Source organism: Corythoichthys intestinalis, chromosome 6 (assembly GCF_030265065.1).
Source record: "Corythoichthys intestinalis isolate RoL2023-P3 chromosome 6, ASM3026506v1, whole genome shotgun sequence".
Taxonomy (NCBI): Eukaryota; Metazoa; Chordata; class Actinopteri; order Syngnathiformes; family Syngnathidae; genus Corythoichthys; species Corythoichthys intestinalis.
In genome coordinates, this window is record NC_080400.1 from 20408983 (window position 1) to 20426512 (window position 17530).

The 17530-nt window shown below is 39.2% G+C and overlaps 1 protein-coding gene across 1 annotated transcript in view; it reads right to left on the reverse strand.

Moving 5' to 3' along the window:
* The window catches only part of oafa (OAF homolog a (Drosophila)), a 41899-nt gene extending 30047 nt beyond the window's left edge, over positions 1 to 11852 (reverse strand). The window contains exon 1 of the mRNA XM_057839646.1: positions 11265 to 11852. Coding sequence (XP_057695629.1) covers positions 11265 to 11477 — 213 coding nt within the window. The 5' untranslated portion in view covers positions 11478 to 11852. The remainder of the gene's footprint in view (positions 1 to 11264) is intronic.
* Positions 11853 to 17530: the final 5678 nt, after the last annotated feature.

The following is a 17530-nucleotide window of genomic DNA, read 5'->3' on the forward strand; positions in this document are numbered from 1 at the left end:
GCAGGCTAATACTAGTACTGCTTTGTGCAGTTGATAAAGTTAGTAAACCACAGTAGTGTGTTGCATTCCTCTGGATTTGGGATCAGCACTAGCCTTTCAAGCAAGATGTATTTCCCGATTCAGTGATTCATCATGCAGTACAGTCTTGCAACCTCAACTGTCCAACCACTTCCATCTGATGTTCCAGTCAATCAGGAGAAACAGGCGGGAGCTGCAGACCTGATCAGGACGTGACTATCTGCTTGAATACAATATCGGAGTGCAAAGCGATTTTTGTAGATAGTTCAATTTCTGACGTTTTGTCGGAAGTAAACTTATTTTAATCATTAAAAGAGAGGAAAGAAGGTCATGAAAAGCTTCTTAATGGGAAGTTTTGAAACGTTTTCGCTTTTCTGCGAAGTAATATGTCATACTGTGGCTTATTGGTTGCTTTCCGTTGGCAATCCAATAAGGGGAAAGAGGCAGGAGCTGCAAATGTGACCAGGAAGCTTAGACTACCTGCTTGAATACGAGAGCTGAAACGATTACTCGAATAATTTGAGTAACTCAATTTTAAAAATTGATCAAGGCATTTTCTCCGCCTCGAGGAATCGTTTATTTTGCCAGCACTAAGCATGGTGTTTTGCCCTGAGTCCCTGACTACTTTTAATGCTGCACAACGCGCTGACGTCACGTGCATAAAGGAAGAAGGGAGAGGCGGTGGATATATTTGATTTCAACTACGCATGAATATAGAGGTAACGACGATGAAGCCGACAAAAGCGGCGAGACAGGCACCAGGAAAAAGCAGAAAATGTCAAAGGTATGGGAACATTTCAAGCTGGAGACCAAGGCAAAAACTGTTTCATGTATTCAATGTAAGACAGCGCTTGCATTACACTAACCCCACCCGGCCCCGGCTACCCGCCGACACTTCCGCACCCCTGGCTGGACCCCGCAATTGATGACCGCCCCCAAAACCCATGCCTCGCGTCACCATGCGACCCGCCTGCCTAGCCACTGCTCCACCGATGGCACGACGTTTACTCCGAGAGTGTAGGAGCGATACTCAGGACAAGGTAAAATTAAGTTAACGTAGTACTACTAAATAAGATTAACGTTACTGGACCTTGCTAACGTAACATTAGCCCTGCAGAGGGCTAAGTGTCTATTAATTATGACTACTGTTGATGCGTGGCTAATGTGTCTTTCACACAGGCTTTATTTTATCTCTAAAAACACAGCGCTGTAGAGGGATGAGGCTGTAAGATAAAGACAAAACAAAGCTAATTGTCAATTTCAGTTTGGTGGTCATTGATGGATAAAACACCAAGTAGCACTGGTGCCTAATGTGCTCCAATACAGCAGGTATCATACATTTATTTCGAACACTGCAAAAACTCAAAATGCTATCAGGATTTAGACGTAAACTTAAAACTTAACTAGAACTTAAAAATAGCTTGACACAAATGGAAATTCAATTGAAACAGGTGGAGAAAAAACCCAAACTTTTAAGTGATGTGTGTTATCAAGCGTAATGAGATTTTTAGATATTAAGAATTTTCTAATTATAAGATCTTGAGTTTTTTTAAGTGAAGCCAGTGATTTTTTTTCCCTCTAGTCACACCTGAGATGCAATGGCGTACCGCACGCAGGCTATTTTTAGACCGTGACGTCGCATCGTAAAGCGGAAATAAAGCCGAAGTGGGACATTATAGACCCACCCTCGCATAGACCCAACGTAAAAAGTGCTACTTTTCGCCGGTAATCTTTCAAAAACGAACATGCCGATCACGCATTGCTTTTTTGGAACTTGTAGAAACGACTCTAGACATTACGACCATGAAGGATGTTTTCATACGTTCCCGGAAACCAAAAACTCGAGAGGAAAAAATGTGAAGACCGAATCAACTTGCGCGGACTTTAACACCAGCCCGGCGAATGCATTCACGTTTCATATGCAGTAAACATTACGTTGGGTTGGCATGGTCTTTCAGAGGACAAAGAGGTAAGCCATTTTTATATTTTTACTTTATTTTTTTTGCGTAACGTGGTGCCGTACTGCTTCTGTCTGACAATGAATGACCTGAAAAAAATTACAATGGTATCTGACTGCCACTGTTACCGTTTCTGTTATATACTGTATATATATATATATATATATATATATAAAACAACTTTAGTAAGGGGGAAGTGTAAATAAATTATAGGATTAAGATGTGTTATCAATGAAAAAATTAAAAGTGTTCGTTGGCTGTCACTGAGTAGCATTTGCGATCGCTACACAAAGCTAACTAAATTACCCCCAAGAACGGTAAGAGACGTAGGACAACCAGAGGATATATAAGAAAGACAGGGCTGATGGTAAAGGATAGCTTGTTGAAACCGGAGAATGTCATTGTCAGTCGCGTCGATAAAAAAAAGCTAAAGCTATGCTTAGGTCGGCTCGTTTTTTTTCGTCTTTTTCAGCCTTCGACACTAAAGCCATCTCTTTAACTGAACATTTTTATGTTTTTCCACATCTATGCCAGTCAATTTGGCACCAGACACATCATTTTCGGAGAGAATTGGTAGGTTTAGCGCTGTAAACATCTCCTTCGTACACGATTTCCATTCATTTCCTATTAGGGACAAACGGTGGCTTGTCCTTGCTTTAGCAACAGTAGCTAATGTTATGAATATTAATGAGCGGAAGTGACGTGTTGCTTGCGGTACGCCATTGTTGGCTGCTTTCAACAATGTACTGTACATCTAAAATAAAGACTTTGATTGTCTAAAATTGGTCCAATATTAGGTGAACTGTCTTGTTTTCTCGTGTAGATTTACAACTACTCTTTACCTATAAAAAAAAAAAAAAAAAAAAAAAAAAAAAAAACGTTTTATCGTATTATTACGCGATTAATCAATGGAATTTTCAGTAGAAAGTTCGATTACTAAAATATTCGATAGCTGCAGTGCTATTGATAGTGGTTTTGTAGCTGTGTCAAGATTTGCCTGAAATACACTTAATATCCTCATTAAAAGAAGGAGAAAAGCTTTCTTTTTGACGGGAAACCGTTTTTGCGGGTGTGACGAGAAGAGCCATTGTCCAACAAGCAGCTGTATCATTTTTTAGAAGGCTCTTCCCATGAAACGGATCTCAACTGGATGTTTCCCAGACTGATATGTTGAATATATGGAACAATCAATCTGGCGTGCCAAGTTAGATGAGTGCAGTTTTTGAGCAGAAGTGAAGATTAGTGGGTGAAAGCCTGTTACGTCTACCAAGTGCTGGAACCTCACTTTCAAACACAATGATAAGTATGTAGGTAGTTGCGACTCTAAGGTTAAAAAAAAATTTAAAAAAAAAAAAAAAGAAAGTTCGTAGAGTAAAAATCTACTAACAATAAATTCACTGGCATTAAAAAACATTTCTCGACATTTGATCATTTGAGATGTCACAAAGGCAAAATACTTAAAAATCAAATTCAGTTATGCTTGTTGTTAATTTGCTAATTTTCACATATTTTGTGAGTGTTTTTGGTGGAACAGACACATGTAATACTGCTGATTAATCATGAAATTAAAACGCTTTACGGAAGTATGAAAAAAAGCTGGTAGTGAATGTTTAAATTAGGGCTGTCAAAATTAACGCGTTAACGGGCGGTAATTAATTTTTTAAATTAATCATGTTAAAATATTTAACGCAATTAACGCATGCGCTGAACGACCCACTCAAGCATTGCCGCGAACAGACTACAATGGCGCCGTTAATACGCTCATAATACGCTATTCAAACATTAAGTTTAGCTAAAAAAATACACTACATGGCAATATTTAGTCACAATATACAAACTATCAAAATTACTATAACTTGTACTAACATTTATCTTTTATGAATTAAAAGTCTTTCTATCCGTGGATCCCTTTCACAGAAAGAATGTTAATGTTAATGCCGTCTTGTGGATTTGTTATAAAAAAAAAAAAAAAAAAAACACAGTACTTATGTACAGTATGTTGAGTGTATATATCCGTTTTATCTTTCAATTCCAACAATAATTTACAGAAAAATATGGCATATTTTAGAGATGGTTTGAATTGCGATCAATTGCGATTAATTCATTTTTAAGCTGTAATTAACTCGATTAAAAATTGTAATCGTTTGACAGCCCTAGTTTAAATAAAAAAATAAATAAAGATAAAATCAATATAGGTCAAATGAAAGTGTTGACTGCCATTACGTAGCCTTGACAACTACCAAGTGAGATCAGCGCTTATTGCTTCAAATTAAACCCGGGTGAATAAAACTGAAGTGCCGCTCTTTGGAAAATTGGCCTTGGATCATTTTTCCAAGCAACACCCGTATCATTTTTCCGAAATGTCGCCAAAGAGGAAGATATTCAGTCCAACAAAATACAACTTCATTCTAATAACAAGGTGAAAAACTGTTGTTTTTTTTTCAAACCGACTTCAAAAGCAACTCACAAATCACGGCCAAGGCCTTGTGCATAATGTTGCAAGTGTTTAACATCACTGTTAAAACAGTCTTCTTCCCACACGTAGTGAGGATTCATGGCAGCTGGACGTGACAGCTCATGCAACTTTCCATAAATCTTGGAGATAGTGCAAGCAGAGTTGAATAAAAAACACATGGAGGGGAACGAGAACAGGAAGACGTGTGTTAAAAAAAACGAGTGGGGGGGGGCTAACCTTGGATTGGAACAGATAAAGCAGCAGAAGACTACAGTGATCTAAGAGGTTCTATTTCAAATAAACAAAACCATATGCTTGTCTGGATGAGTGGGGGCGCACCAAAAGGGGCCCCTGCACACCCTGGCGATGCCTCACAGCTCAAAAGTTCAGAGTATGTCCCTTTATTGTGGCGAATAGAAAGGGGGAGTAGTGGGGGGACACCAATTATTGGGGCGATGGCCTCTTCGTTCATTCTCCTAACTGCAAATTAGCCGTTTTGGTTAGCCAAGCAGACGCGTTGGATCAAAAAGGTCAGACATGCCCACTTAATCCTGGTAAATCTCCCTCCTCACATCTCACTAGGCTGTCAGCTTCTGTGTGACAGCTAGCAATCACACACATGCTATTGCTCTGGGAGCATCTCCATCACACACACCCATAACCACACGTTTGCTCCGTGCTCTGTACTTGTAGTTTCCACAATAGACATGTCTCCCAGTAGTCATTTTCCACAGCGTCATCTTTCCAAATGTGATTGTCGGTCAGGGAAGGGACACTGGATCTGTTACTCTACTTTTAGAAAAATGCTAAATATGGTCTCCCATCACAAGCGCTGGGTTAGGAGTAGCCGTGTTTAAGGATATTTAAGGGGGGGTGATCTTTGGAATGGGGGGGGGCATCCTACGCACATCTAAGTAAGAGCAGCTGTCTTGGCCTCTGTGAAAAAGATGAATGAAACTCAGTTATGCCTAGCCTCAGTGGTTTGAGGCCATTGGGGGTATTTCTTGCCACATTGCAGCCTAAGGACAGGCAATCAACTTCTTAGGACAGACCATTGTTGTCTAAACACAACACATGGGTAGAACACACGGGTTGTGGTTGCTACGCAGAAAAACGTTCAGTAATGTACCTTGTAGGCGTTATTTTAAAAGGTTCTCTACTTGAACTATTTACTTTTAGAGGTTGGAAAATTATTGCACATACGTACCTTCGGGCCCTGGAAAACCTACAAAGAGTTGCTCAAGTCCAGTAATCATGACAAATGAGTGCATTAGTGTAGATTGCACATTGGAAAGAATGGACAACCTCTTGTTACACTGCAATTGCGATTATACGATTTATTATGAGAGACCATTGTCCAGCCCCCATATGAGACAGTGTTTATTTTCTTGAATGATTCACAGTTTTTTGTTTTCCGTTTCTAGTATAAAGTCTGGCCAAATGTTTGTACTAAGGACTGTAAACTGTTGTTCAACATTGTACATGTGGTGGTAACAATGAGTAGTCCCTAGCGTAGTGCAGTCATTGCACCAATGTTTTTGAACGAATGGATTTTTCCGCTTGAAATCTTAAACTGAGAACCAAGTACAGGTACTCTACGGGTTACGAACGGGTTCCGTTCCTACGTTGGCGACGTAACCCGAATTCTGCGTAAATCGGAATTAACCCTTTCAGTACCCGACTCGCAAAAAGTCCAAAAGTGTTGTATTTTGTTTAATGATGGATACACTGCCCTCTGGTGGCAGTGTTGGGTCTGGCTGGACTGTCGGCTTGCAGACTCGTCTGACATGAACAAAGCACAGCTGTGCTCTTGTTTGACCCACATAAGGCTGTAAGTTGTTTCAGCTAATATTTTTACGTATGCATTTGTAATTAAGTTTAGCGCTATAGTTTGTGGAGTTATGTGTGAGCAATTTGCTATGAGAATTGTAAATACGTTAGCATTCGTATTATTTAAACCAGCTGACTTTTGTTAGGCAAATTAGGCTAATTTAATCTACTAAATTTATATATTAATCAGACTGGATTGACATTTGAACACCAATTGTTTTGTGTCAAGTTTTTTATTGTTAAAATGTATGTCATTTTGAACATAAGTGTAAATATGGGTGTCACAGCTTTACAAATTGTTAAAAATTAGTAAATGCTTTAAAAACCACAATTGCCTTGTTTGAGGTCTGTCAAGCTAAACAACTTCACGTTCAGTGAGGACGGAATGTGAGTTACAGTAAGGTCCTGTTTACGTGAAAAAAACAAAAAACAAAAAAAACAACTGCAGACAAAATGCAGATGAGACTCCGGCGTCGTATAATTGAAATCACATAAAAACAGTGTCTCATCTGCCACCTCTCAGCATTGATACTAAGTACAGTATATTGTGTCATTTAAATTTGTTATTTATTAGGTCTAATTAATCTAAATGATTAATCTCTAATTGCTATGCATATCTGGTATTTCATACTAGATATGCGGTCCACTTTCCTTTATTCCTCACTTATTTGACGTCACACCAGCACTATTCTCTGTTAGTTTCAAGCGTTGCTTTCAAGTTGGGAAGCAGGGGTGAACGCCAGTTACATTTCAAGAAGGCAAACCAACCGTAAACGGCACGGGTGGGTTCGGCGATGCCTCCATTGTTAGCGCGCTATTAGCATGCTAGCTTATTGATCAGAATTCTTTTTCACCGCTAGACTGGTGCCACTAATAGCTGCCGTTTTCCTTGTTCAATTGCCTAAGATTTGGACTTTATTTCCCTCGGTATTATTGTGCAGCTACAGAGGTATAGTTGGTCAGTAAATATGTCTCTATTGAATTACTTTATAGCATTACTGTACGCTCTTTGTCATTATTGCATTTTATTTTCTCATTGTGTGTTTATAATTGACAGTGACAAATTAATAAATGTCAATTGTAAGAAGAAATATGGTATGATCGGTGTTACCGAAGGGAAGTAATATCTCACCATCTATCTATCTTGTTTTTTAATGTATTCCATTAATATGACAGATAATATATGGTTGTGGATAGTTATTTTGAGATTTCGGGGGTATTTAGTGGTACTTAGGAGTTAATTCTGACGTACATGGAAATTCAGGTTACGTCGCCAGCGTAGGAACGAAACTCATTCTCAACCCGGGGACAACCTGCATTGGGAAAATTAGTGCTGGGTATTGCAGCTGAACCGTATTGTGATGTGGTCCAAAATGGCAAAGACATAGGCACTGCAATTTATTGGACATTTATTGTCAATTTATTTTTCCAAGTTTACATATGGACAAAAAAAAAGTTTTTTTTAAACTAATTTGTTTTTACTGGCCTGCAGCAAATTATGAAAAGAAATCGTTGAATATGGCCCGCACAAGAAGCTTAAATTCAGCTTATATTCTCTTGCACTTCTCAGTTTTAACACTAGCTGGAGCTAGACATTTAAACAGTGCCTCTTCATCAGTTTAGGGGTCAAAACCTGATCAAATGTTGAGAAAAAAAAATCCCAATGTGATAAACTGAGCTTTCTTGGTTGTGATTTTCTTGACTTCTTTGCTGTCGTTCGACATTTTCTTTGTTGTGCAAAGTTTGCTTGACTGTGTAAATACAAACACACTGTATACAATATTGCAATCCCAAATATTCTTATACCTGTGGATTTTTTTTTTTTTTTTTTTGCTCGTAGCACTTAACTCATTCACGGTCATTGACAGTTATAGACATCAAATCCATTTCAACTGGGAAAGCTGGCATCAAGTGATCATGTTTTTCTGCAAATGACAGCAACAGACGTCCAATCCAATCTGATTGAGGAGCTGACAGTGATCAAACGAATGCTGCACTTCCAGTCAAAATGGATTGAACATCTCTCGGCGTTAATGGCATCCAATGTGTTCACCCTTAAAACTAGATACATTTAAAAAAAAAACTTTTTTTTTTTTAACCTGATCCTCGATTTCACAATTGAAAGTGGAAGGTTTTAAATCCTTTGATTTGTCTGAAAGCAGCCCTTGGATAAAAGTTTGGACACCCCTGAATTATAGCTAGCCACCTATAGCAGGTGTCCCCAACCTTTTTTGCACCACGGACCGGTGTTATTTGGGTCTTTTTTTTCACGGACCGGTGTTCTGACAAATTTTGGAACCCATCAAAAATTTCAACGATGCAATTCTGCGCATGCGCGTAACGTTATACATAGCCGCAAAATGCGCAAATGCAGCGATTCCAAAGTAAACACTACAAACTTTCTTGAAAGAAAGGAATATTAACTTACGTTTGATCATCGACTTGTAGAAAAGTTCTCCTCAGATACATCCTGCCATGTAAGCTGCATACAACAACTTCACACCACTCTCACCATTAACGACTTCGCCATGTCGTTAAACATTAATTAGGAAGCCCGGTTTCACAAAGATACGATGTTGGAAATTGGAGCAAGGTTTTCATTGCTCTTGTTGCGATGTCAAGATATTCCAGAATGACTTTAATCCAGAACCTCGGTAGAGTTGTTGTCTCAAATGTACGTTTAATAAGGTCGCCGTCATTTGCGATCTCTACAAGTTGATCTTCCTGTTGCTCAGACATGCTCGAATCACTCAGTTTATTCACAAACGGGTCACGAATCCACTCCTTTGCAGTTCATGGGCCTTCGAGGTTGTAGGCTCATCAGGTGCCCTTTTCGCCGTAAAAATAACTCCAAAGACGTCTGTTTTCCAGTCATCTTCGCTCGTATGGGTGCTAATTATTTCCCGGGAACAAATGTGCTGCGCCCGCGGCCTAGCAATACGTTATTATCGAGGACAAGCGCACATAGATATTTTATATACACAAACAAGATGTATGCTAGCAGTCCAATCTATGGATTTCTAATCTATCCCGTAGTATTATATCTAGAGTAGATAGGGATATTGGTGTGTTAAGCAGGGGCACAGGGTTAATTCAGCCAGAATGCGGTCGTTATTAAATTATTATTTCTCTGCGGCCCGGTAGCAAATGCGCCACGGACCGGCACCGGTCCGCGGCCCGGCAGATGGGGACCCCTGACCTATAGCCATAGAGCTAGGTCAAATATGTGATGTTAATATTAACTGTGTTAAATTTGTGAGATGATGATTGCAGTTACGTATGCCGTGTAGTATCCTACAAATGTTACATTGGCATCCCATCTTTAGTCCTATGCCATGGGACGACAAATGGTACGATGCTGTACCAGACAAAATTTGAGTCCTTTAAGCTGCTGTTTAAAGGTCTTGTTTGATACGATGGAGCCAATGTGGGGCCCTGATTAATAAGGCATAGGGAAGTTAATGAATACTCCTGAACCATCAGTTATTTTTTGTTTGTTTTTTTCTGTTTATGGTCAAACACCTGAGTAAATAATACTATTGTGTAGCCCTTGCACTTTTATTTAAACAAGTATGTCAATGTAGCTTTAGTGATGCAAAGGTACTGATTTTGTGTCCGTGACACTTTTACAGCTTATGAACACACCTGTACCATTTTTACACTGTTGCTTTGAAGTACAATAATTAGCTCTGTTTGGCGTATTAGTGTCAATTGTACCTTGAGAGGCACAAATGGTCCTGCTATATGACTATATTTCGTAAGTAGCACCAGTTTCGGCAATTAATGATACTTGATTTTGGGACAATTTGGAGATTAACCAAACATTTACAGTAACATCAAAACCCAGAAGGCAAATGCCTCGACTTAGACTTGATTTTTTTGATATATGACTGTTCACTTTCACACTTTTTTTTTTGTCTTCCCAGATGACCGACGTTGAAAAGATCAACAGATCAAAAAAAGATCAACATTCCGCTGTCGATCTTAAATCGTCAAATCAACATAACTTTTGCACCCTCAGTTAATATTGTTTCAACATTGAAATCCTTATAAACCCCAACGACATTTCGATTATTAATAATATTGGAACAACGCTGATATTTTCGCCCAAAACGCCCGCTTATCCATAATTCAATGACTTATCAATCATATTTCTCGGTCAATAATTAATCAACTATTTGTCAACATTAGTTCATCAACTCTAAAACAATGTTACCCCAACCACCGCCTGACATACCATTGAACAACGTTGTTTCAACGTCACTTGAGTCGGAAATTTCTATGTCAACCGTACTGATGATTTTGATGGAAAATCAATGTTTATTCAATGTTGGTCCGTTATCTGGGATGGGACCTGCAAAATTTGGGACACAAGTGTGCTTCAGAGCCCCACTCCTGTGTGGTGGCAGCGCACTTCACAACATGCCTCAATTGGTTTTCTTGGAGTAGAAGGACAATATCAGGTATCAACTCTGTCAGAACCATTGATGATGATAAAAGTCCAATCATGTGACACTATTCATCCTTCTGCTGTGAATTTAAACGACTTTGTCACAATTACAAGTTCATCCATTTGATGGGGAAAGATGCTGCCAACCCTCCCACTTCAAATGGATTGAACGTCTACTGCCGTCAATGGCAGCCAATGAGTTAAACTGGTTTGCATGCTGAAAATAATGGGGAAAAAGAACCAGGTTTGGCAATACATTTAAGGTAGTTTTGTGGTGACATTTTCTGTTATTCAATGTTTTTCAAAGGGGGGAAAACGTGTTGGGGGGGCTGCAACCAAATCATGGCAATTCCATTCATTTCAACTGGGAAAATGTGAGTTTCTGGAATGTTAAAGAATGACTTTTCAGAGCTCAAGTTAATTCAAATAAAAGCACTCAATTTTTCGATACAACAGCTGCATGATGCTAATCATTGTGTCAATTAAAGGTTGCTTCGTTTTAAAACGTTAAATCAAAATTAAAAGATCAAATGGCAATCAGTTCGTCTCTCACCTGTCTGAAGTCGACCATAAAAGTGATAAGAGTTCCGTCCCCTTGTTTGAACTCCACCGATATGAAGTCTCTCTCACTGTCCGCCTCCAGAACCTCGTCCGTCACCAGCCCGTCAGCGAGCCGGACCCGAACCCTTAGCTCGGAGCCCAGTCCCAGAGCGCAAACGATAAGCAGCGGCAAGAGCAGCACAAAGTGAGTGGCGCTCGCATACATCCCCGAACACGCAAAAGCGAACCCAAGGTGAGGAAGATTCGAGACCTAATCCAAATATTTGCGTTCATATCTAAAGTCTTCTCCCTCACATAACGTTAATGTACGCGGTGGGCTTTCGAAAAGCCGCTCAATCACAGCATTTCACTTGTTGTGACGACTTCTCCTTGTTTACTTCCATTGAAAGGCTTTCGAGTCCGATAAGATGAAATCACAGGTCCAATGGAAGCACGTTGTTTTTACTGTGTTCAGGTAAGCCGACTTTCTCACGCGTGGAGACGAGCGGCGCCGTCACTTCCGAGATCCACACTGCAAACTTTTAGCATGTGTGTGGTGCTGGTAGTAAACTCTTAAAGCCACACACACATTCTCACACACACTCCAACTTCCCTGCCCATCCCCCTAAAGAAGGAGGCCTCTCATGTGATCCTCCTTCTGCACTCTCAACTAATAATACCCCTCTACTGAACACTATTTTCCCCTATACAGTGTTGGATACAAGTGGTTCTCAAACTATTTACACCTCATAATACAACTAAGGTATACTCAAATCCTTAATAGGAAGTGACTATTTTTCCTAATTAAAAAAAGTTAATAACACACGGAGACCTGGAGTCGACATCTGTGGACATCACATTGAGTGACTGACTGCCATATAAAAGGTTATGTACCATCAGAGGCGGAGATTGAGGGGTGGGGGCAGGGAGGCAGTGCCCCCCTGGTGGCCTAAAAATGTCATTGCATGTAGTTGACTTTCCTGTAAATCAGGGGTCTCCAAACTTTTTCCTGTGAGGGCTACATAACTTTTCCCTTCTCTGATGAGGGGCCGGGGTCAGTTTGTAACAGAAAAAGTGTGATGATTGCAGGAGTGCCTAAATGTAAAAATTTATTGTGTTCCAGAAAGCCACAATCGAATAACCCTTTCTGGATTCTTCACGGAACAAAAGTAAATAAAATAAAAATAATAATATAATATAAAATAATTAGGGCTGTCAAACGATTAAAATTTTTAATCAAGTTAATTACAGCTTAAAAATTAATTAATCGTAATTAATCGCAATTCAAACCATCTATAAAATATGCCATATTTTTCTGTCAATTATTGTTGGAATGGAAAGATAAGACACAAGATGGATATATACGTTCAACATGCGGTACATAAGGACTGTATTTGTTTATTATAACAAAAAATCAACAAGATGGAATTAACATTATTAACATTCTGTTAAAGCGATCCATGGATAGAAAGACTTGTAGTTCTTAAAAGATCAATGTTAGTACAAGTTATAGAAAATTTTATATTCAAACCCCTCTTAATGTTTTCGTTTTAATAAAATTTGTAAAATTTTCAACCAAAAAATAAACTAGTAGCCCGCCATTGTTGATGTCAATAATTACTAACACAATGCTCATGGGTGCTGAAGCCTATAAAATCAGTCGCACCCAAGCGCCAGCAGAGGGCAGCAAAACTCCATAAAACACAATTAACAAGTGGGCAGTTCACTGTACTGTCATTTAAATCTGAGCGGGGCATGTGCGTTAATTGCGTCAAATATTTTAACGTGATTATTTTAAAAAATTAATTACCGCCCGTTAACGCGATAATTTTGACAGCCCTAAATATAATATAATATAATATAATATAATATAATGTAATATAATATAACACTAAATAGATAAATAAATAATAAATTAAATAGATAATAAACAAATAACCCTCTCTGGGTTCTTCACAGAAAAAAGCCAGGAAATAAATAACACTATTGAGAAAAAAAAAAATCAAAATGCTCTCTGGTATTGTTCAGGGGGCCGGACCAAATGTGGAGGAGGGCCGTATCCGGCCCGCGGGCCGTTGTTTGGGGACTGCTGCTGTAAATTAATTTAATGTGGATATTCCATATTTTTGACATTAGCTTTAATCTCCAAGTTAGCCGGTGGAGTTGATTTCAACAAATTCCATGCAGTTTGTTCGTTATTTGTTACTTCAGGGCTCCGGAGTGGCTAAGCTAGGGCGAGTCAATGTTGCATGCATAGCATACCAATAAAAAACAACATATGCACGCTTGAGAATCACCGATGACCCATGCAGTCAATAGTGTTGGCTATGTTTTCAGATTAAAGGTATTAAAACCTAAAATTGCATGGCAATAATTCTAGTATGAACAGTAACATTTGTAATCCAGCTGCACTGCAGGGAAAAGACTGTCCAGGCAAGCAGGGCGGAGTGATATCCCATCGGGGTTTTTTTCACCGCTGATTTTTTTTTTTCCTTGTGGGAACGAAAGGGACTCCCTAGCAGACAGAGCACAAGTAGCCGAAGCACGCCTTTCTATTGTGCTTGCATTGCATTACGCATCTAAAATAGTCCTGCAGAATGAAATGAATAGCGTACCGCACTAATGCTATTTTTAGACCGTGACGTCGCCATCGTAACGCGGAAAAGGGTCATTATAGACGCGCCCTCGCATACAATCCATCTTATTTCTTCTTGTTTTCTCCGGTAATCTTTCAAAAAAGAACATGCCGAGTCAGCACTGCTGCTATGGAACTTGTAGAAATGACTCTAGACATTAAGACATATGAAGGATTTTTCTTCATACGTTTCCCGAAACCAAAACCTCGGAGGGAAAAAATGTGAAGAATAGATCAACTTGAGCAGACGTCCAAAAGACCAGTTTAACGCCAGCAAGGTGAATTTCATATGCAGTAAACATTTTGTTGCGGGCCATGGTCCTTCAAAGGATGAAGAGGTAAGCCATTTTGAGATTTTTACTTATTTTGTAGTGTTGCGTTTTGCTGTGCTGCTTCTGTCTGACAATGAATGACCTGAAAAAAATTAAAATTGTATCTGACCGCCACTGTTGTTACCTTTTCTGTTGTAAAAAATAACTTTATTAAGGGGAAGTGTAAATAAATGATAGAAATAGGATTTGTTCTTAATGAAAAAAAAGTATACGTCGGCTGTCACTGAGTAGCATTCGCGATCGCGACACAAAAATAGCAATGTAAATTGCCCCCAAAAATGGTCAGAGACATAAGACAACCAGAGGATATAATATATAAGAAAAACATGGCATATGGTGGTAAAGGATAGATTGATGAAACAGGAGAATGTCATTGTCAGTGGCGTAAGGCAATGCACACAGGAAAAAGGTGTCGATAAAAAAGCTACCTAAAAAAGCTACCTCTAGATCAGGTCAGGGTTCTCTTTTTCCCGTCTTCTTCAGCACTCGACACTCAAGCCATGTCTTTAACTGAATATTTGTATGTTCTTCCACATATTTACCAGTGAACATCCAGGGACATCATTTGTCGGACAGAGTTGGTAGGTTTAGCTCAGTAAACATCTCGTTCGTACACTATTTCCATGCATTTACTATTAGGGACAAACGAGAGGTTGACCCGCCTAGCAACAAAGTGACATGTAGCTGGCGGTACGCCATTACGGCAATCTGATGTGACATTGTATTGGCCATTTGGGGGGTGGTGGCGCGTCCCCTCATCCCATCCCTGAAGGCCGGTTGATGGGGGCCCGGATGGACCGGGGGATCACCATGGATCTCGGGGGGATCACGGCGGCCCCCTTGCTGGCCTACTGCGCTACCCCCACCCCCCTGATTGGCTGGGGAAGGGCCGCGGCCCTGGGGCGGCTCCCGCGCAGCATTTTCAATTGTCTGCAGGACTATCACATTTCAGATGGGACTCACGCATGACTAGGTGCAATTAGACACACTCAAGTAGAAAAACTCGATGTCAGGATTAGTGATGAGGCAGCAGAGAATAGGATGCCAACATACTCACACTCACAAAGGTATTCACACGAATACTGGGTTCTGCACAACACATGGCTGATTTGTGTATACTCTACCCCTCCCAATCACTTATCTTTTTGACTCCCCCCACTCCTCTTTCTCCTTGGTCATCAGGCCCCCCACATAGTGTAAACTAGAAATACAATTAGCTAACGATAGCACTATTATATTAATCATAGTTAATGTAGGAGTTCAATGTATTTCTTGTTGTTGTTTGTGCTTCCTGTCTCTCTCTCCTTCTCTCTTTTCTTCTGCCCCCCAATAACGTCTTCCTGTTCGCTGCTTTCTCCGAATAATCAAGGCACGTTGAATGATCACAATGGGAGTACGTCATACTCCCATGTGATAGATTAAAACTCTTCAGACCAATCGGACACTCAGATCTCTATTCTCCGTGTCAATCAGATGAACGGGACAAGTAAAAGAAATCTGAAAATGGCGGCAATAATGATTTTTAAATAATATTACAGTATTATCATTAAATAGTTTGGAAATGGAATTACATATAACAGCTGCAACAGATATTTTTGAGGAAAGAAGCACATTACCATCTGCTGGATTTATTGGGGCACCGCCTCCTCTGCCCAATAATCAATAGAATTGGATCTATATAAACCCATAGATGCAATAAAGTTGAATTAAAAGATACTTATCTGTGTAAAAATCAGAAATTTACGCATATGCTATATTATCGTTATCTAGACTAAATACATTTAATGCCGAGGGTAACATGTAACACATTGAACTTTTGACTATGTTGAATGAAAGCATTCGTTCAAGATTCAATTAATTCATTCAAACTGTTTGAACTATTTCCCATTTATATCATCCAATAATTTGTTTGCATTATAAATTGCTTGACATTAGATGCCAGCTACAAGAGGGAAAAAAACCCTCTTGTAATCTGAATGTAGATCTGCTATTCACACTACCGTACGTAAATCTTGACTCCAAAAAGAAGCATGTCATCTCTGCACTGAACCATCAGGTTTTTTTTTTTTTTTATCTCTCTCTTGACATACGCAGAGCATTATGGGTGGTCTGATGACCCTCGAATGTGCCAGTATTTGAGTGCATCGCAGACTGCGATGCATGGTCGCTCCAGTGAAGGAGAAAGCAAACACAGAGGCCATCAGGCAGAGCAAACAAAGTTTTTAGTCAGGGCCTCGAAAACCAAACTAGGGGCCAAACAGAATGAGGGAGAGGAGCTTAAGAAAACAAAACCTCTTTAGTTGACAACATTTAGTCATCAAGAGATGTCCACACAGAGCACAAACATTTCAATACAGACCACAGCCTGTAGCCATAAAAACAAGAATTTCCTGCAAAGGCTTTGTTTAAAGTCAGATTCTTAAATGCCAAAGAAGGATAAAAGAACAAGATAAAAAATCAAAGAAGCATTCAAAGCTGCAAGTAGTGATGAATTAACTCCTTTTCTCCCCTTTTAATGAAAGATACTCAAAGATTAATGCCACAGGATTTACCGACAATTGTGTTGTAAACTTACTAACTACTAGGGGTGTGACAAAATATCAAAATGGTGATATATTGTGATACTTTTTATCCCAAAAGATTATCGATATGCTCCTGCCAAGAATGGAGATATCGTTTTAAAAAGGTATCGATTAAAAGAAAAAAAAAAAAAAAGGGGGACCGTTTTAAAAAGGTATCGATTAAAAGAAAAAAAAAAAAAAAAAGGGACCATCAACTTGCTACCAAAATCTTCCACCATAATAGTGTCTAAGGTAACCAAGGCTGCCATTGACGGTGCTCAACGCCCAATCCATTTAGACTGGGAACGTTCGTTCATTCGAAATAGGGCTGTAGCTATCGATTATTTTAGTAGTCGATTAATCGATGAACTATTTAGTTTGAATATTCAAGTAATTGGATAAGGAACATAAAAAAAATACCTGAGCTGAGCCTCACACGGTATATATATATAGTATATATATAAAGAGGATCTATGTACAACAAAAGAACAATTGGCTAACTTACATAGCAAATGTCTGCAAGTTTAAAATGCTATAAAATGCTAACGCTTTTTTAGAATGCTCTTAACAAATGGCTCAGACACATATTCCCACAAAAAATGGCTAAATATACCTTTAAACTAAATTACAAATGCATTCAAAAAATCATTAGCTCATTCAAAAACTTAGCTTATGTTGGTCATAACAGCGAGAAGATGGATTCAGCCATGTGAAATGAGGTAGACTAGAGGGCCGTGTATCCACCCAAATT